We start from the raw sequence: 20,799 nt of genomic DNA, 5'->3' as shown, positions 1-20,799 counted from the left end.
GTGACGTCAGACCAGGAACTATCCGTGTCATTCTGTAGAAGTGAAATACACATTTACTCTAAAAAAGAATCAGGACCAAGGAATGTCTGTGTTGAGGCTTCATCCTTTTTCCTTAAGACTTAATTTGGCCAATCTGGTGTGTCAGTCCTACATTTTTCATTTGTGTTTGTTTGTTTGTTTTCACAGACTTTGGGATGACGAGGGACATCTATGAGACAGATTACTACAGAAAGGGCGGGAAGGGTCTGCTGCCAGTTAGGTGGATGGCCCCCGAGTCCCTAAAGGATGGGGTCTTCACCGCCCACTCAGATTGCTGGTGAGCTAACACACACACACACACACACACACACACACACACAAAGCAGTCAAAGCAGTCAAAGCAGTGGAGTCCTGTGTATGTGTTCTTCAAAAAAAGTGGAATTCTGTTATGTGTTTGTCATAAATGTTGATGTGTGTGTGTCTGTGCTGACTACTGCTGGTTGTTTCCCCTGTTGCCAGGTCCTTTGGGGTGGTGCTGTGGGAGATCAGCACTCTAGCAGAGCAGCCTTACCAGGGCCTGTCCAACGAGCAGGTCCTCAAGTTCGTCATGGAGGGGGGATACCTGGACCGGCCCGATAACTGTCCAGACCGCCTGTGAGTGTCTCTCGGCAGAGAAATATGAAATTGCTGTTGCCATGTGCCATGCAGCTGAACGATTAGGCAGAAATGTGGAGAAAACGGCGAAAAATGCCGAACAACTTCTGAAGTGTTTTGGCCTGCTGCACCAGTAAATGAATAAGGGTCTGTTCAGATCTACTGATAACGGCAGAGAAATATGAAATTGCTGTTGCCATGTGCCATGCAGCTGAACGATTAGGCAGAAATGTGGAGAAAACGGCGAAAAATGCCGAACAACTTCTGAAGTGTTTTGGCCTGCTGCACCAGTAAATGAATAAGGGTCTGTTTTAGATCTACTGATAACTCACCCCCATCTCTCTCTCTCTCCCTCCCTCCTGCCCTAACACAGGCACAGCCTTATGCAGATGTCCTGGCACTACAACCCGAAGATGCGGCCGCCCTTCCAGGAGATCATCGAGATGCTCCGGGAGGACCTGCACCCTTCCTTCCAGGATGTCTCCTTCTACTACAGCGAGGAGAACAAACCGCCGGAGACCGAGGACTTCGACATGGACCTGGAAAACATGGAGAGCATCCCGCTGGACCCGTCGTCGTACTCGCAGCGCGAGGCCAGCCTGACCGGGACCGAGGGCTCGTCTGTGGGCCTGCGCGGCAGCTACGAGGAGCATGTGCCCTACACGCACATGAACGGCGGAAAAAAGAATGGACGCATTTTATCCTTGCCACGCTCCAGCCCCTCGTAATATTCCCTGGTTCCTGACACCCCATCCCACGCCCACACGTGCCCTACCCTAAAACAGAATTACAGCTACTATATATATTTTTTTGTTTCCTCGTTTTATAGATTTCACTTTTATCACGCTCTACAGTGGCCCTTCAGAAAAAAATATCTTATGATCTCAGGACTTTTTTTTTTTTTTCTCCCATTCTTCTATCTTCTCTGCTGCCACAGTATGACGATGCAGGGCGTGCTGGCCCTCTTTTGTATTTGAGCTAAAAAAAAAAAAAAAAAAAAAAGAAACATTTCTGCTCCTCACCTGTCTTTTTGAATTTTTTTTTTTTTTTTAAGAAAAATATTGCCAAGTTTCAAATGGAACAAACTGTGAAATGAACCTCATAAAAACCAAAAAGGCTGCTGAACTACACAACCTTAAACAGACTGTCCTGTCTCTCCCACCTCGAAGCCCACACACACACACACACCCGATCCAGTCCAACACACACACCCCACACCCCACACCTCCGATCCAATCCCTCCCCTGCTGGATTTTCTCCAGGAGCTGAAGTGGCCTTATCTTATCTGTGGCCTATGAACATGCAGTAGAGCTGTGTGCGTGTGTGTGTCTTGCTTTCTGTCTTCGAGGTGTCAGTTGCAAACTACCATAAGCTTTTAGGAACTGTGGGATGATGGTCCTGCTCCGCCCATCCACGAACAAAACTCTTCACTGGGGGAGCGGTCCGGATGAGGTGCACGCGCTGGGAACCTTCCCCTCTGCCTTCGTTTTTTTTTTTTTTTTTTTCAGTATTCCAAACCTTCACAGAGAATGACTATTTTCGGGACATTACTTTTTAATTTATTTACACTTATTGCTTTCAGTTTTTCAGTTCTTACATTACAGCTGAAGGATATTTAAACTGTTTTCAGAACATTTGACAGGGGTTCCTCAGAATGACCAATAGTTGCTGCTTTGATATATTTTAGTGGGGATAGAAGATGAAAAATATATATAAATACATTATTGATGTTTTTTGTACATAGTTGATATGTTGTCATTCAAAAAAAATGCCGTTTGTAGAAATGTTTTTACATGTTTGTCTCTAATCTTTATTTTTTCTAATCCAAAAAAAATCCTACTAATCATCCTCTGGATCTCTGATCTGCCAGTCGCACCAATTGCTCGTTTTTGTTTTGTTTTTGTTTTTCTATCAGACACAGGAGGAGTATTTTAGATGCCTTTGGCTTCAGATGTCAGCCCTTAATTTCAAGAACATTTGAAATACTGCTGTAAATAAAAAAGGAAAGCAGTGAGGTGCATTCAAGAAGAGCTCCTGGGCATGGTCTTCATTTCTTGCATGGTCAGAGCAATCAGTTTATCATGGTTCCTGTTCATTTGTTTGTTGGTGTAACTGTTCAGAAAATGTATGTCCACTCAAGTATATCCCAAAAGACACATTCACTGAACCCAGAATGAGTTAAGCCAGTTAGGCTCTGGGAAGTAATGAAGGAACGGCCACAGGAAGGGCAACGAGATATTTTGTTAGAAGGAAAAATACTTATTTTTTCACTTTGATTCTCGTTGAAAGTAGATGATGGAATGTCAGTTCATTTCTGTGTAAAAGAGAGAGAGAAAGAACTGGAGTGGGCTGAGATTAATTTTTTCTTAAAAAAAAAAAAAAAAAGAAAAAGAAATGTCTGTGTACATGAAAACATTACTCAGTTACGCAACAGTAACTCATTTGTATGTAAAATGGTCCCGAGTCCAATGGAAAAGGGACCAGCAGTGGACTATGGCTGACTTCGCAAGCCAACAACATTGTTGGGGCAGAACCTCATTTCTTGTCTGCTGTGGTTGGATTTTGCATACCAGATGCCTTCCTGTCACTGTCTGCCTCTATGTGTCGGGGATGAATCTGAAGTTTGGTTGCACAAGTTCATTGATCCAATGCAAGTGTTTCTACGCACACACATGGTTTTACTCTCAGTTTGGCTGTTCTTCACTTGTGGCTGCCATTATACCATTTTCATGGGTTTCAAAACATAACATCTGCAACTGTACAGGCTGCGGTATTGTAAATAATAAACATATGCCACACTATGTAAAACAAAATGACCAAAGCAGTGGAATAATTCTTTGTATCGGTTAGGCCTTTACTTACTGTTTGTATTGGTGTGTTCCTGTGTAAATCACAAATGGCAAGTAGAACTTCTACTCAGACGTTTGAAGATGAGTGCATCATCTGGTTTGTTTTCGGATGGTTAACCTCATAGTAACAAACCATTACGTTTTCTTTTATCCTTAACACTTTTAGTAACTGTCATCTGACCCTGTGTTTAATCTCTGTCTCAGTTACATCCCGAGAAAACAGTCGACGGAGGGAGTTCTAATGAATTTGGAAAAGAAAATGTTCTTTAGCATTTAAAATTCTGCTGATTATTTTTGTGGTGCACTTTATTTGCCACCAGTCAGAACAGCCATCAGTACAGTGTCCTAGCCACTTGGACTAGAAATTCTATCAGATATGTTTTTCAATAAACTACATTGATTTGATTGAGACTATGGCCTCAAAAACACAACTGGGAGTGAGACTGGCACTTTTCAGAGAGCACTATGTGTTGCTCTTCCTCATTCCACATGGGGGCAGTGCAGTACATCGCCAAGCCTAGACACCTGAGTTCCAAAACAAATTCAAAGACAGGCAGTTCCAGTTTAAAAAAAATATATATAGATCTCTTTAATACTCTGTGTATTACATATATTATATATTTGCAAAATTTCAACCAGACAAAAGAATGGTCATCGTCATCGCATACCAGAGACGTCACCACAGCCTGTGTTCATCGCTGGCAGCCCGTGTCGCCCCAACTGTGGCTGTTTCTCTTGCCCTCCCGATTGCGGTTCCTCCCCCTGCGCCTAGAGGGCCCGTTGGCCTCCCAGTTGATCACCTCATTCCAGCCGTCCCAGCTGGCCCAGTAGTCGTCATCTGCCCAGGACACGCTGGGTTGCAGGTTGGTGCTCTTCTTCCGCCGGAAGGGCATCATGTTCTTGCTGGATGGCGGGGAGGTGCTGTACCAGCAGCCGCCATCTCTGCTGGGACTCTCTGGCCGAGCCTCTGCCTCCTGCCCCTCTGAGGCTGGCCAACCGGATCCCCAGTGCTCCTGCCCCTGGCTTTCCAGCCCCGCTCTGCTCTCGGTGTAACTGGCCGCTCTGAGCCCCAGCACACCGGATCCCTCCCCAGCCCCCGAGCTCTCAGTGTCCATGGGGAGGAGGAAGGGGTCTTTCAAGCTGAGTCTCCCCAGCTGGTCTGTGGGAGCGGCGCGGCTGGCTTCCCTTTGCTGGGTGCGCTTCATGCGCTCCCTGTAGATCCATACCGAGCTCAGCACCGGGCTGGAGGGGGCAGGCGTGTAGGGGATCCATTCCACCTTCTTCTTTGGTGAGAGTCTTTTGGTGGTGGTGCTGCTGCTGATGGTAGCAGATGCAGTCGGGTCTCTCCTCAGCAGCACCACTTTGCCAGGCCCAGGGCACGACTGAGTGGGCTGCTTCCTGTCCCCACAGCCATGCTCGGCGTCAGCCTTTCCAGCCGGGCCATCTCTTCTGAACCATTCTGTGTCCCCTTTTCCAGATGCCCCCTTAGGTCCCCCTGAGTCTTTCACCCTGGGTTTCTCTGGTGCCTGGGACACACCTCTGACTGCTCCCAATACAGACACCTGCTCTGGGGGCCTCTTCTGCCTCATGTTCTGGTTCATCGAAGTCACAAGGTGTTGAGTCAAAGAGATGACCCACTGTCCTGGCCAAGGTTACTAAAAAGTATGAGAAATTCCTTGTTTCAAGTAACTTAGGTCTACTCACCATAACTCAAAAGATATTATCTGAACAGGGAAAAATATAATCTACAATTTGTAAAAAGTTTTTCTACCTAAACAAACTTGATGATATTGCCATTTTTTCTCAGGGTATCATCACAAAGATATTTAGGTTGAGATACATTTTTGAAATAACTGATGGCTAGGCTATAGGTCTATAGCGATACCGGTCTTTTCCTATTTAAACAAATAATTAAAAAACAAAACAGCTAAACTAAGCCAGACAAAAACTAAACAGCTAAAATAATGCCTATGTCTGCACGCACATGAAACAGCCTTACCTTACAGCAGCCAATTTTGAGGACCACAAAATATTGTCTGGATCTAGGTAAGTTAGAAGTTGGTGTGGAGACTGGAGAGTTTATCCTTGTTTGTTATTGAAAACCTTGGAGTCGCGATTTATTCCAAATTATTTTGTTTCCAAAGTTACCGTGCAATTCCAATGAGGTAATAGAACGTCCAAAATCTTCGAATCACACTACAAGACTATTGAAAGCATCTCTTAAAAATAAGAAAGAAAATAAATCTTAACAGATGATTATGCCTTATGTTTTATTTTCATTATTATTTTTATTATTATTATTATTATTATTATTATTTTGCGTTGTGTGGGGGTAGCCTAACTAAAAGGCAGCCGAGTTTTGGCGAATTGCGATAACATTTTCCAGCAACGTAAGAATTCCTGAGATACATTTCTCTCATTTTGGTCTTCAGGGATACCTAATCAGAGTTGCATACAAAGCCTTGGGAGGGAATGACGAATATTAATGGGACCGAGTCCAGTTTGAAGCCAATGTCTCTTTAAATAAGAGTAGCGAGTTACAGGTTTTGCGGAATTAACTTGTGGAATGTGATTGTTGCACTGTGCACGATGAATTGTATTCCCATGATGCCTTGTGAGGAAAGGGAACAGGCTCATCTGAATAATTCCGCAGTGTGGGATTTTTTTCCAGGCAGCACTGCACTTGTTGCTTCAGAGCGCAATCACGATCTGTAATCTGTTGACTACAATCATCTCAACGGAGACTAGAGTTTCGTAAAAGGGTTTTAAGGAGTTTACGTATTTCGCTGATCCACGATGGACTTATCAAAGACGGTGAGAGGAATTAACAAGAGATGCAAAACTTCCAACGCTTTTCTGCCATGTCTCATGACGTTGTTTCGTTTTCTTACTGCATTGATCGCTCAGCTGTTACAAAATGGGACTATACATGTATCTTTCCGTTCGTTAAAAGTATCCACCACCTTTCGAAACTGCTTTGCTAAAAGAGGGATGCGTGTCTCGGATTTTGCCATGGTTAACAAGCCTTTGTCTGTTCTCTGTTGTTGAATGGCAAGGTGTTGTTTTCCAGTTGCTTTATGTCGTTTACGTTAAAGTTTCTTTGTACTTTAGGGGTTCGTCATTGTTGGGTGGCGTAGTTTTGTCGTAACTAAATTTAAGTCAAAATTCTCAGTTACTTTTATTTTGTTTGTTTATTTGTTATATGACGTAGCCTATGTCTTGTATCAACGATTGAAGATTAGCTTAAAGACTGCTTAAATTAGCCTAAATGACTGATGTGTATCACAATTTCAGACTTATTTATATTGGATTGTCAGTGTCACTCCTGTGGTGCTGAGAATCGAGGTCAGCGTCTGTTGTTGGTACTCTTCACCTTAGCATTCCATTCATTCTCCGTTCATGAAAGAGGTTTCTCATGTATTAGATGGCATGCAGGTTTCACCGATGTCATGGTCTGTAATGTTGGCTTAAGGGAAGCTTTCACTTAACCTGGTATTTGTACCGATTTTGTGCAAAATATTTATCACGGGAAGCCTGTTTCTTAACTCCTGTCAACCATTAAACATTAATGGCATATAGCCTACTCACAGGGATGTGGGGATGACGCCAAAGTCCCCTTACCTTATTTCTAGATCCCAATATACAGACTGTAGGCTAGTCTGTTGGCAATCAACATAACACGACCTTGGTTTGAATATCCTGAATTGATAATTAACTTGCACTTGTTTTCCTCCGTGCCACAGGATTGTGTGAAAGTTTATGACCACACCAAATGTGAATGTTTACATTCACCATCTACCTCTTCCCCCATCTTTGTTGTAGATAAGGCTGATCTTTCTCTCAGGGAAAGTGTGTGTGTGTGTGTGTGTGTGTGTGTGTGTGTGTGTGTGTGTGTGTGTGTGTGTGTATATATATATATATATATATATATATATATATATATATATATATATATATATATATATACACACCATTCAATACATATATAAAAAACTGCAGCACTGCCATTAGAGTGAGCTGTGTTTGAGCAGAACCTCTGGCCTGCGCGGCCCTCCGCGGTCTGGTCACATGGTGATAATTGGGTCCACTAGAGGCTCGGCTCAGGGAGCATTGGAGTTCACTTCGTCTCCAGGGATTAACCCTGCACCACCGGGGTACCCCCCTGCCCCTAGTGCCTGGGGAACAGGAAATCTGTCTGTCTCTTAATGTATACAGTGTCCTTCAGTGCATGGCAAGGGGTCTGTTTTGGGGATTGCTTTAGACTTACAAGACAAACAGTGCAGGGAGGCCCTCGAAAAGGTTGATGAAGGAGAGTAGCAAGATGCATACAGTTTGACATGCTGTCGTAAATCACTGCGGTGGAGCATAGATATGTGTGGTTTGTCAGTGCTGGGATTTTCCCAATAGGGATTATGTGAAACATGTTCACCAGACATGCTGACATTCCCTCCCTAACACACTAACACACAGCCTATGGCATGGGCTCTGTTGTCTTGTTTTTTGTTCCTCTGCCCTGTTGGAAGGAGGTAAAATGCAAGAACTCATGTTGCATAGCTAAAGTGAGTGAAGGAGCATAGGGTAGGTCTTAGGCATCATTACCACCTGCCGAAGCATACCTGGCCAGCCTGCTTTTCCTGTTTTGGAGGAGCTCAGGAGGCCTGCACCTCCCATCCTGCTCAGTAGCCTATGACTCACAAGGCGGTTGGTGGGTGTGACCTGGCCGGGAACCGCAGCTGTCAAATGATTGGTGAAATTATGACTGATTACTCCTGTTTTTCCTATTAGCTGCCCAGGCGATTCACTATTTGGTTTTGTGCTCCAGGTCAGAAGCCTCACAAAAATGTAAGAGCAGTATAAACACAAGGTTACAAACGTTACCACACAAATTGACCAGTTAACAAGCGTTTACCAGGCATGTCTGTCGGCTGTTAGCTAGTTAGCTTGCTAGTTTTGCATATAACTCTGCAATGCCTCTGTATAACTATACGGTCTCTCTGTACTTCTGATCTGTTCCTGGTCTGGTGTATGGACTGGATTATGAACACTAATGCATATGTATGAGGTGATTTTGAAGAGCAAACCTACAGTGTATGGGAGCTGGAGATCATCTTTCCTTCTACTGTACTTGTACGTTTGCCGGGAGTAATTTACATTTAGTCATTTTAGCAGACGCTTTTATCCAAAGTGACGTACAAGGGAGATTCCCCCATGATATTCTCTCGAAGTTAACCTGCAACCTTTTCCTGATTCATCAGAGGAATCAGAGGTAGTTACTGTTGCAGGTCCCACTTATGTTTGTCAACAGCAAACACTTGGCAAATTCCTTACACTAGGTCCCTGTGTGCTTCTGCCTTCAGTAGAGAGTACTCCTCTTGGTTTTCAAGTAAATGTCCATGCCCACTCCCCGTCTCCCTTCCTATCTATCCAGCCTACTTCGATCATGCTCTCCCACTCGCACTCCACATTCTTCTCGGATGGGTCTGCTCTCTGTCCATCCTTCCAGCGCCGTGGCTGACCGTGGCTTAAGTGTTGTTGGCCCAAAGGTTAGGCCAAGTCTTTCCCATGAATACTGTGCCCAAACTTCCTTCTCCAATGTCAGATTCTACCTTTAAATCACCTTTTTTTGTGGTTTGCTTTCCATATGACTCCTTCACTAATACTGGCATCTTATTTTATGGTTCCAGTCTTTAGTTAATTATTATATACTCATAATTGTCATTTCCTTAATTTTATGGATATTTTACAGTGTGTATATATATATATTAGAAATGGATACAATTGTCGATGTGTGTAGTTGTTGTTTAACCAGCCTTAACAGAAATAGAATAGTCCTTTTAGTCCATGTAAATGACAGTCATGAACAGTGGGGATATCTGCCTGCACTAATTATTATGACTGAGTTATACATAACAACATTTAATGACCTTTGTGGAAAAATGATTAATAGTCAGTTGTTTATTTCAATATTATATAATTTCATTGGGTAGTTGCCACTAGCGGAGCTTCAATGGGTGCCGTAGGTGAAACAGCAGTGTTGGCTTGTATGATCGCTTTGAAAGATGTGTTCAACAAACATGTTAAGCACAGTTTCAAAGATTCTAGTCGATAGTGCCTTCTAAAACACACAACACTCATGGCTGCAAGTTCCACAAAGTGTCTTTTGCAAAATGGGCAGAAGTCTCGAGATGGAGGAGCTCCTCACAGGCCAGGGTTTAGCCAATGATATGACACTGGTTACCCTTTACAAAACAGATCTTACCGTTACTATGAGTAGCGCACATGCAGAACATTCCTTCAGTTTTCTAAGCTATTAAAAACGTACCTGTGTGCCACCATGGGCAAAGTGCACCTTTCACAACCTGGCCTCAAATGTGAAATCAGATACAGAATGTATCCTTACAGAATTCCTCAATTAGGTATTTGCCTACATCTACAATTAATTGTAGAATGTATTGTCATTTTATTTTAGTTTGTTAATACAATGTATTTCTACAGTTACATTTTTTTTTTATGCTGTTTTGTGTCTTAACCTTTATCCTATGACCACAGTTCAGTTGCTATTTGCGCTTGGCGCGCGATTACGGCTACGACCTGCATGTGTGGTAACATAGGCAGAAAATAAAGTGTAATGCTTACAGAAAATAAAGAAAACACTCACACACCAACAGATGGTCACAATATAAAGTCATAAAAATGTTGATTTCATATAATTCACTTACATTGAATTAGTGGATCACTGATTTTATTTCCCACCAAACAAATAGTTTAGCCTAAACCATGACTTAGTTGACAGCTGTGGTCTGGAAATAGTCTATGTCAGTCTAAAGGCTACCAAGGAAAACACCCTCTTTTCCACTGATTCTCGTCATCCACACCAATTGGCAGGGAATGCAAGCTCTGGTATGACTGACTTGACAAGCTTGTCTTTTTAGGATATTTAGGATTTGGCACACTTTAAGCAACAGTGTGCAGGAATTAACCACTTTTTTGTAGACAACTAGTCTTGGTATCATTTTCAAATTCCTTTTTGTGGTATAGCTTCATGTGAAGGACAGATTAACACAAACATGTCCCCACCAGCTGCCCAGGCTATGCACAATGTAGTTCTTTTGTCTAGGTCGGAAACCCTGTGAAAACGTAAGGAAAGCTTCCACAGCACAACTTTCTCACTGGAAGACATCAGTTAGCATTTTAGTAAGCTTTTACAGTGCCAACGGTGCTCTTATTGGGGTTTGTATGCCTTTTAGGTAGTTAGGTAGCTTGCTAGTTTTAGACCAAAACTCCTTACTGTTGCTTTAATGTGATGTCAATTGTATACTGTAGTGAACACTGTCTCACTAGGACACTGCAATTTCCCTTTTTTAGTAGAATTCAACTCTCACATTGCAATGTTATAAAAATGGTAAACCAGAAAGCCTTGTTAGAAAATGTAGCCACTGACAGTTGCCAGATTAATTCCCATAAGCTTTTATGTTAGCAGCATCTTTTCAGCCAGTTCGATTTACGACTTCACACTTATCTCGTCACGTCTGTTTATCTAAGCCACATTCCTTTCACTATTGATTGGGGAAAAGGCTCTTTTTACAGCCTCAAGATGACCCCTCTGTGACCCCTATCTCTTCTCCCTGATGCACAGCTCTGACACTGGGCTATCCCAGACCACCAGGGCAGCATCAGCATCAGCATCAGCCCCTCTTCCCGTCTGTCCAGACATGAGCAGCAGGGTGCCTGAGGCCAGCCCCTGAGTCTCCGCTGGATCACCCACACCTCCAGGGCATCAGAGGTGAGACTCCCCGCTTCTGATGGGCTTCACAAGTCTGTCTGTCTGTCTGTCTGTCTAATTCCAGTGATGAAGTCAGAATGTTAAATCTGTGTTGAAGTAAATGAAGTCACTTAGGCTGTCACTTAGGCTGTCACGTAGGCTGTCGGCTCTGTATAGAGGCAAAAATATTTTAAGTACATATCCAGTTACAGACACTTTGGATAACTGCCATTTTTCCCACCTTCATGTTTTACAGTGCTTTTTGTCCTACACTCTTCTCTGCAGATTAGCCTTACAGCTGAAAAAAAGATGGATGACATAGATGGCATAAAGCTGAGGCTGGAAGAACCATTGGTCTCATCCAATACAGAGTCCATCAACATTGACGGTTGGCTCCAACCCTTTATAATGATACACTGTTATAGAGTTTACAACCTTGCCATTGTTTTTGATGTTTTGCTTTAGGCATGTTTTGCTATTTATCTGTAGGTTCTAAAATGTGTGTGTGTGTGTGTGTGTGTGTGTGTGTGTGTGTGTGTGTGTGTGTGTGTGTGTGTGTGTGTGTGTGTGTGTGTGTGTGTGTGTGTGTGTGTGTGTGTGTGTGGTACTGGATGCTATTTGTAGATGCCCATTATGCTGCCTTGCGGGCAGACCTGGAGGAGAATGTAAAGGGCTTTGCGGTGGAGACCTGGGGTTTGAGTGTGGATCAGCAGTACATGAAGCAGCTCCAGAAGGACGCCATCAAGAGACAAGAGGTCATTTATGGTGAGTGATGGTGTGTCCTGGTCACCATTCAGTGCTGTTTAAAGCATAATGGTTCTGGTTACAAGGATTGCTCTTATGGTTTATGTTGATGATTGATTTTAATGATGATCAGTAGAGTTAAAATATTGTGCTGTTATTTCGCTGAGTTTTGTTTTCTCTTTTTAGCAGTTCTCTCTGTGGTGTTTTTCTGGACACACCTAAGTTTTGATAAAATAAAATAAAAAACAGATAGAATACTTTACTGCCTACCCTCTCAACACCAGCCGTAGTGACAGATGGCTCTCTCATGAAAGTGTTATCTGTCATCTCCTAAACCACTCCCCCTGCTGACTGACTGGTAGCCTGACGGGCTCTTCTCAATTGCTTGTTTCTCAGCGAAAAACAAAGCTGGGGTTACAAACGGTGTTCAGTCATGGGAGATGAAATAAAGCATGGACAGCAACACCGTATGAAAGAAATGAGAACAAAGAGATAAAACATGACTAATTGCGAAGGACAAAATAATTATAATAACCATATACGCTGGTCAAAAATTAAAGGGAAAATGTGGTGCTGACGAATGGACTGTTTAAGAGTAACAATAACAGGAGATGCAAAGTCCTCATTAGAGGCGTGTTCATTTTTAGAAGCTGACCTGCACTGGCATGAGGTCATAGACATTATCAGCATATTTGCTGTGTGATGATGACAGCGGTCTGCTTTCAGAGCTAATGCTGACGGAGATCAACTACGTGCGGACGCTGAAGATCATGCAGGACGTGTTCACGTGGCAGCTGCGTGACTCGCTGCAGATGGACGATGCGCGGCTCCAGCGGCTGCTGCCCCCAGTGGACAGCCTGCTGCACATCCACCAAACCTTCCTGGGCCACCTCAAGGAGCGCCGGCAGCAGTCCCTGGAGCCGGGCAGCGAGAACAACTACTGCATCCAGCGCCTGGGAGACATCCTCTGCTCTCAGGTAGCCTAAGCAGCCGCAGCCTCCTCTTAGGACCTGTCAGGTTAACATGGCTCAAATCTGTGATTTCCCCCCAGTCTGAGTCTCACGGTAAAAAACCTGAGACTGGACAGGTATGCAGTGTCCCTAAGCCAAGGCCCAGCAGCACTGGTGGGGCTGAACAAGGAATGAGGGGAATGGTGAAAGTGCCGTAGCTATGTGGACAGCTGTGGGGTTTTCTGTTCCCAGCACTCAAACAAACATTTTTTCAGACCTTTCAACATTTTAGTTGCAAGGAGTGGCTCTTGAGCATGTTAAATGACACATGATGTAATGCGAGTAAATTGTTTGAAAGCTTACATTTGACATGCTACATTAAACACACAAGCATGTCACGTGGTATTGCAAAGGTGACACTTATTTCCTGTGAAGTTTTCAGGGGAGATGGGAGCATTAATGCAGAAGAACTATGGAGATTTCTGCAGTCATCACAATGAATCCGTCAGCTACTACAAAGAGCAAGTCCAAAGCAACAAGAAATTGCAGTACATTATGCGGGTATTTATTTTAATGAATCCAAATGTTCTTTTATTGTTTCTTCATTCAGATAAGAACAATAATTAGATTTAACAATGATTGTTGTTGTTGTTTCCCTCCACATGGTCTTCTTTTGTAGAAAATAAGTCAATTGGCCATTGTGCGGCGGTTAGAGGTGCCCGCGTGTGTTCTCCTGGTAACACAGCGCATCACTAAATACCCTGTGCTGGTGGAGCGCATCATTAAGAACACTGAGGGTAAATGCAAACTTGTCTTTGGTTCCAAATATATATTGGACTATTTCTCTTTTTTTGCCCACATTTCCTTTTGTTATATGTTTAAAAACTGAAATGCAAAGTGTATATTTTAAACCCCAAACTACACGGTTGAGTCATGTCTTTTTGTCTGGTTTCTTTCTGAAACAACGTTGTATGCCTCTGGTGTTTACTACATGCCCAGCTGGCACAGAGGAGCATGAGGAGCTGGTGCGGGCACTGCGCCTCATCAAAGACACCATCATGCAGGTGGACAGCCACGTGGACGATTACGAGAAGGCCCAGCGGCTGCGTGACATTAGCGCCAAGCTGGAGCCCAAGTCCCTGGGCCGGATGAAAGACGGCCGGGTGTTCCGCAGGGAGGACATCCTAACTGGAGGCCGCCGGCTGCTGCATGAGGGCACCGTCAGCTGCAGGGCCTCCTCCGGGCGGCTGAAAGGTGTGGAAATTATGTTTGGGATTACTTACGAAAAAATGCTTGTGGGCGGAGATGGATGTAAGCAGTTTGAGTGACACTGCCTGTCCATTTGGAAATATTACATTTTGTAATAATTACATTTTGTCTAATTATTTCAGATATCCTCGCTGTGTTACTGCCAGATGTGCTGTTATTGTTGCAAGAGAAAGACCAGAAATATGTCTTCTCCACCGTGGTGAGTGTGCACTCATAAACGTTAACGTAAAATAAGTAGTAATGTTGCTGAAGTTGGGTGAAGATCTGCCTTTTTGAAATGCCACCAACCCTGGCTTGTGTTCCCTTACCTCAGGACAGCAAGTCGTCCGTGATCCCCCTCCAAAAGCTGATTGTGCGTGACGTGGCCCTGGACAAGAAGGCTATGTTTCTGATCTGTGCCTCGTCTGACGTGCCAGAGATGTATGAGATCCTCACAGGGTCCAAAGATGAGCGGGACAGGTGGATGACCCTCATCTGGCAGGCCATCGACAGGTGGGTGCGATGTGGACAGATGGAGTTTATGCTGTGTGTCCCCGTAGCAACTGTTAGAGCTCTGGTAGAACAACCAGATCTATATAGAACTAGAACTTGGTCTTGTGAAATGTGTCTGCTAATTGTCTAAATGTAACAGGAGTTCATGAAGCACATGAAGCTAACCCTCTTACATGTTCTCTGTTTGCTTGTCTTCCAGCTTCCCAGAGGATGTAGGTGAGGACCTGGGTAGTGAGCAGGAAGAGGCCATTACAGCAAAGATGAGTGACTTCCAAGGTAACTGAACACAAGATGGTGGAATGATGAAAGGTCTATTCATTCAAAATGTGCCATTCTGGATTTTGTCTTTGCAAAAGGCTACAGTAGTTGTTAAGTGCTGACCAAAATTGTCGATTGTTGGAGCATTTTCTATCTATCATAGTACTTTATCTGGAAGTATCAGCCAGCTGAAAAGGAACAAAAGGAATATTTATAAACTGATATATACTGATGTGTCTTTGTTTGTGAACAGAGCATCTGTACATGAAAGATGCCCAGATTGTGCAGCACCTTGAGGAGAAGTTTCAGTTCTTTGCAACGCTAACAGAGAAAATAGCAGGTGTGGAGGACACAATGCCACACCATCGTCTGCTGCTGCGTGGCACTGCCTTAGACCTCCAGCAGGGGGAGCAGCTGCTCGTAGGAGCCATAGCTGATGGTGAGAGACTGGCCAGTGAGATTTCTTCAATGCCTCATTTCAGTGGACATTTACTGTGAATAGTTTGTACATTTGCTGTGAACAATGGTTTGTGCAATGTATCATGTCATAATTCATGTGTTTGAACAGTGCTTGAAGTAATGTCCTTGAAACTTAATGAATGAAAATGGCAGTTTGATGCAAGTGTAGACCTCATACACTGATTTAAAAAAACAGCAAGCCAAAATGAATATACTTATACTGTGGAAATAAATCCTGATGTGCTAATGTGTCTGATAAGTTGGACATGCATCGGCCATGGCTTGTTAAAACCTAATTGATTCATTAAGGCAATCGCTGAAGAGCTTCCCCCATCTTGTGTTTCCTCAGTGGAAGCATTACAGGGTCTGCTGCTGACAGGAGAGAAACAGGCCTCATCACTGGACATGGAGACAGGCCCAGACCTGTCAGCACTGCCCAGAAGAGCTCAGACCTTCCAGAGCTACGACAACATGTCCATCCTCAGGAGGAGTTAGTAGTGTCTTATTACGACAACATTAACATTATACACATTATTTTATATTATTGCAATATTACCACATATCCAGATATTTACTCATATCCATATCTTGGTATAATTCCATTTTAAATATGTGTATTTGTTTTTAGATTGGAATGTTTTCTATTAAGTTATTTTTAAACGTGTATGCACATGCAAGTTTACACTCAAATCTCCATTGGCACAAGAAGTTCTCTAACCAACTCCGGTGAATCGGAAGCATGTACTGTGTGGAGAGGGTTAACATGCGACTCTGTGTGCTGTGTGGGGTTGTAGATGGTGACCTGCGGGTTGAGGACCGGCGTAGAGAGAGAAATCAGCGGCCCAGCTCCGACCCCCTCCACGGGGAGCTCTCCCCCACAGAGAGCATGGAACTGTCGGTATGTCACCAGTCACCATTGGAGACGTTCAGTTCCCCCCCCCCCTTTGCTTCACCTGAACACCTAGAGCCATTATGACCCCGGTTAATAATCTATTTAGTAGATAAGATAGTGCTGTGTTTAGATCTGGAGTGTAGTTTGGTGTGTAGTTTGCTAATAATAATAGTCCTCTTTGCTTATATCGTTCTTGTTGCTTATATTAGCTTTCTTTATGGACTCTGCCTCACTTTGATCTTGTATGTAAACAGTGGAGCCGGGCTAGCCCTCAAGGTACACACTGCTACTGATAGAACTCAAACAAAGATTAACGTTAGCAAATGTAGGGCTGAGGGTGATGCCAGTGCTTATTGATTCTGACTGATGTTCCCTGTACAGGCTGATGAGGAGGTCACCACTACCGTGGGCCATGTGGGCTCAGCCCTGTTCCCAAAGGCAGAGGTGAACATTGCTTCAATGAGCTGTTTACTCCTCAAACATAAGTGACTGTCATCTCACATCTTCATCCATCATGATTATTTTTTGCTCCTATGTTAGTTTTCAGAGAAGTTGGTGGCTCTTTCCCAAAAACTGTACAGCCTGCAGGTATGTTACTTTCAGTAATGGCAGGAACAGGCACTTTTTTCTGTTCTTTTCTTTTATTTGTATGTTTAATTTGTCATAATAATTCAGATTTCTGTTTTTAGACAAATACAGTCATGGTGTCTGTGTGCCCCCCCCCCCCCCCCCCCCCCCCCCCCCCTCAGGCAGTCATCATTCAGCACGACACCAACACGGAGCTCCAGCGTGCCGCCACCGGTCGCCACCGGGGCAACGTGCTCCTGGACCAGGAGAAGCAACGCAACCTGGAGAAGCAACGCGAGGAGCAGGCCAGCTTTCAGCGGCTACAGACTCAGCACCGGCAGGAGCAAGATCGCTGGGAGCGGGAGCGGGAGCGCCAGAGGCTGCAGGCAGAGTCCGCCGAGGCAGAGCTGATGCAGCGGCGCGAGGAGTGCGAGCAGCAGGAGGCTCTGCTGGCCGGGGAGAAGGAGGAGCTGAACCGGCAGCGGGAGGCCTACCAGCAGGACCTAGAGCGTCTGCGAGAGTCCACACGCACCGTGGAGAAGGAGCGCGAGCAGCTGGAGCAGCAGCGCAAGAAGCTGGAGAAGCAGAAGAAGTCCAACACCATCTCCAACCCTGGACACTTCAGCTACGAGGCCGTACAGGTGGGCCAAACACCAGAATCACTGTGGGTCAAACCAGGAGTGCTTAGTGCCACTCAAACCATTAGCAGCTTTCAATCAAGAAGTTTTACTAGTTACATCAGCCCTACTTACAAATATAAATGTCTGTGCAAGCTGCAAAAACAAAGGCTTTTGCATCACGACACTGTCAGCTTTATCACCAAAAGACGCCAGTAATCATGCCATCAAACTAATTATCACTAGTTTTAGACCAAAACTCCTTACTGTTGCTTTAAAGTGGCATTATGCAGTAATTGTACTTCAGGGTTAGGGTTAGAATAAGCAGTTTTACCTTAAAATAACAGCTTAAAAAAATTGGGGTGCTACAATGACTTTTAATATGGAGAATCGCTTCCGTGCCGTTGCCATACCAGGGTCCGTAGGCATATTACTGGGTTATGTAGGTTTGGCTGAAGCCGCCCGGTTTCTACTGTCTGCCGAACTAGTAAGTAGCTTATTTGCCGTCTTGCTTTGTCTTGTGTTGCACTTGCTTGATGTTTGACTGTGTTAGGACAGTTGTTGACTAACTAGTTTGTCATAGTGTCAAAGTAAGCACATGTCAAGAGGTTTCGCTAGTTTTAGCCGCTAGCATCTCGTTAGCGATTAGCTTAATTAAATTAAATAGTCCTCCCCTCCGCAGTCATCCTCAGCCATTGACGACTGGGGACAGATGAACAGTGCCGGAGACGACCTCTTCCGCAAGCTTCACGTGCGGCCCAGCTTGTCCCAGGCCACCTCTAGCTTTCTGGAGAAGCCCCCTGAGGTTCCCCCACGCCGCGAGAGCATCAGCCCCTCACCCATCAAGACGGAGGTGCCCCTCCACCTCATCAGCACCACCAACCAGGCCCACAAGGCCAGTGCCATCCAGCAGAAGATCCCCACCAAGCTGGCTCTCATCAAGGGCAAGGAGAAGGGTAGCAAGGGAAAGTCCCACCAGCGCACCAACAGTGCCGGTCAGTCTTACTCGCATTACAGACTGCTGTTGAGCCAACCTTTAGTGTAAAAAAGAAATACATGTTATTTACATTTGCGTATATTCTTTTAAGCAAACGCTTTTATCCAAAATGACTTACAGTACAGATATACATTTTCATTAAATTGAATTTCCTTTTAAACCAACCCCATGCTTTTGGTGGTATTAGCACCTTGCTCTTCCAGTCGAGCATAGGAACAGAGGAATACCTTTATGAAATATTTATTGTTGATGTTTGTGTGTCAAAAAACTGAGTTTTTTTCTCATCTCCCCTCTGTTTAATTTAGCTTCCATTGAGGTATCCCAGGTTATACCCATCAGAGTGATGGGGAAAGAGGGAGGCAGCCTGAAGTCCAAGAGGTCCAGCAGTCCTCGCAGTCTCAATCCAGGTAAAACAGAAAGCTGTCCTCCTCTCCAGCTTAGACAACACGGTGGCTACAAACAGCTGACATGCAGTTTCTTCCTCTTTCAGATACCTTTATTCATCCAGACAAGCTGTCCAAATCAAAGCCCTCTCACAGCGCCAGCATGCACAGGAAGGTTGCTCAGTCCTCATCTCAAGATCCACATTCACACCACAAAAAAGGAGGTAACCCCCCAAACGAGGACATTATCTTCTTTTAATCTCTGCGTTCAGAGGAATATTTGGATCAGAAGGCTAGAAATGGCACAGACTATTTTTTTTTTTTATCCTCGACAAGGTGCCCTGATCGGCTGCATATGTAGTGCCTTTGTACTCCCTTTGTACTCCATTTTTAGACATTGTGGTTTATGAAAGTTGTTTGGTTTTTTTTAAGTTTTAATTTTTCCTTTAATTTCTTTAATGTTGGTTATCAGTTTGTCTTCTTAGCACAAACCCAGCAAAATGTACTTAGTGCTTTCAACCTATTACATCTGACCTACTTGTTCACTGAGTGACCCAGAAGGGCCAGATTGGGCTGGGCTAGGTCATCTGGAGGTCAATACAAAGTCTAAATCATTCCATTTACTAATACTCAGTAACTGTGTACTGCACAATGTTAAGAGTTTGTTCTAGCCTTGAACAGCATGTTGCATTTGAGGTTCAAACATGTCATGGTCATCATCCTGTACATAGCTCGAAATTACCTTTTGTCAGACAAGATTTTGGTACTTATTATTTGGATATCTACTTCTGGCATAGTCGCTTGTGCTAGTTTTGAAAACCTGTCATTGGTAAACGAAATGTGCAGTTGCCTTATGCAATAGTATTATATGCATAGCAACACAGTTTTAGGCAATAATACAGTAATGCCAAAATACATTCAGTTGACTTGAAATCATCCCCCATGTGAGAGCTCCCAAAAATGTTGATCGAAAAAATGTGTCGACGCAAATTGCGCATTGACTGTGCTTTTAATGTTGTTCAAATGACTGTGAATCTTCTGGTCAGATTGAAATGGACAAACAAGTGACCTGAGTTTCATCATGTGAGATGTAATTTATTTTCCTTCAGGGAGCCATGACACATGATGAGGTTTCTATGGAAATGTGGTTGTGTTTATGATATTTCTCCAACATTGTAGCAGTTTGGACACTTTTTAATCCAATGTTTTCTGTACTTGCAAGTGCTGGTGTAAATAGAATATTGTTTTAGGAGTTGTAATGCAATCTTACTCTTGAGTCCTTTCTCGATATGGAGATGGCCAAAGAGATGTTCTAGTGATGTGCTGTTATCAACTATCCAATAGTATTCTGCTGTACTACTAAATGGGTGTCAAGGTGAATCATAACCTGTGGAATTCATGTTTGTTTCTGAATACACAGAACAATCAAAAGACAACTTTGTAGATTTGCCTAAAAAAAACTGTTTAAAATGTGTAAATATTCATTATCTTATAAGTTTGTAACTTTGTATAGTTGTAAACTAACTGTGACAATGAGGTGTGGGCCAATGTTTCCTCTGCATTCATAATGATGAATAAAGGGGTTTTATGACAACACATCCCTCTGGTAAAAGCATCTTGTTCTAATATCTCAATTTTGCACAATATAGCCTATAGAATGTTTCTTTCTTCACAGGCCTGGATGTCACTTATTTGTTACAGGTAGGTCATCTGGAGAAACTTGCATAACAAGAAAGCTAAACTGCTCTGTCTTTTGTCAGCTACTATAAGCCAGAGAACCGAAGGCTATGTGCTACAACAGGACAGGTTCACCCACGTCCCACAGCATCGCCACCGGATCTCTCGTGTCCAACGCATCGGCGACAACTCCGCTCGCACGGGTGTTGCTCATCGTGAAGACAGCTGGTGAGTTACTGGTTGGTGTTTC

General features: G+C 43.8%; 2 protein-coding genes across 3 annotated transcripts in view; both read left to right on the top strand.

Annotated features, from left to right (window-relative positions):
• Positions 1-320, top strand: part of insra (insulin receptor a) — a 44,257-nt gene extending 43,937 nt beyond the window's left edge. The window contains exon 18 of the mRNA XM_031560360.2: positions 187-320. Coding sequence (XP_031416220.1) covers positions 187-320 — 134 coding nt within the window. The remainder of the gene's footprint in view (positions 1-186) is intronic.
• A 5,496-nt stretch (positions 321-5,816) lies between these two features.
• Positions 5,817-20,470, top strand: arhgef18a (rho/rac guanine nucleotide exchange factor (GEF) 18a). 2 transcript variants are annotated; one of them, XM_031560041.2, is made up of 20 exons: positions 5,817-6,296; positions 11,119-11,265; positions 11,530-11,632; positions 11,869-12,009; positions 12,715-12,965; positions 13,374-13,499; positions 13,618-13,735; positions 13,938-14,192; positions 14,330-14,406; positions 14,521-14,699; positions 14,899-14,975; positions 15,211-15,396; positions 15,766-15,906; positions 16,211-16,314; positions 16,690-16,752; positions 16,849-16,896; positions 17,058-17,516; positions 18,175-18,487; positions 18,795-18,896; positions 18,980-20,470. In XM_031560041.2, the coding sequence occupies exons 3-20, from the start codon at positions 11,554-11,556 to the stop codon at positions 19,129-19,131; spliced, it is 2,871 nt and encodes a 956-aa protein (XP_031415901.1). In that variant the 5' UTR covers positions 5,817-6,296; positions 11,119-11,265; positions 11,530-11,553; the 3' UTR covers positions 19,132-20,470. The 2 variants fall into 2 exon arrangements, with proteins under 2 accessions (XP_031415901.1, XP_031415902.1); XM_031560042.2 differs by having other exon boundaries at positions 11,501-11,632.
• Positions 20,471-20,799: the final 329 nt, after the last annotated feature.

The sequence above is a fragment of the Clupea harengus genome, chromosome 22 (assembly GCF_900700415.2).
Source record: "Clupea harengus chromosome 22, Ch_v2.0.2, whole genome shotgun sequence".
NCBI lineage: Eukaryota > Metazoa > Chordata > Actinopteri > Clupeiformes > Clupeidae > Clupea > Clupea harengus.
Note: the sequence above shows the minus strand (reverse complement) of the source record. Positions and strands in the feature narration are given on the sequence as shown.

Excerpts from the sequence above, each read along its gene's own strand:
- arhgef18a (XM_031560041.2), top strand. The coding sequence starts at position 11,554 with ATGGATGACATAGATGGCATAAAGCTGAGGCTGGAAGAACCATTGGTC. Across the intron at positions 12,966-13,373 it reads GAGACATCCTCTGCTCTCAG|TTTTCAGGGGAGATGGGAGC; the intron begins GTAGCCTAAGCA and ends TTTCCTGTGAAG. Across the intron at positions 14,976-15,210 it reads AAAGATGAGTGACTTCCAAG|AGCATCTGTACATGAAAGAT; the intron begins GTAACTGAACAC and ends GTTTGTGAACAG.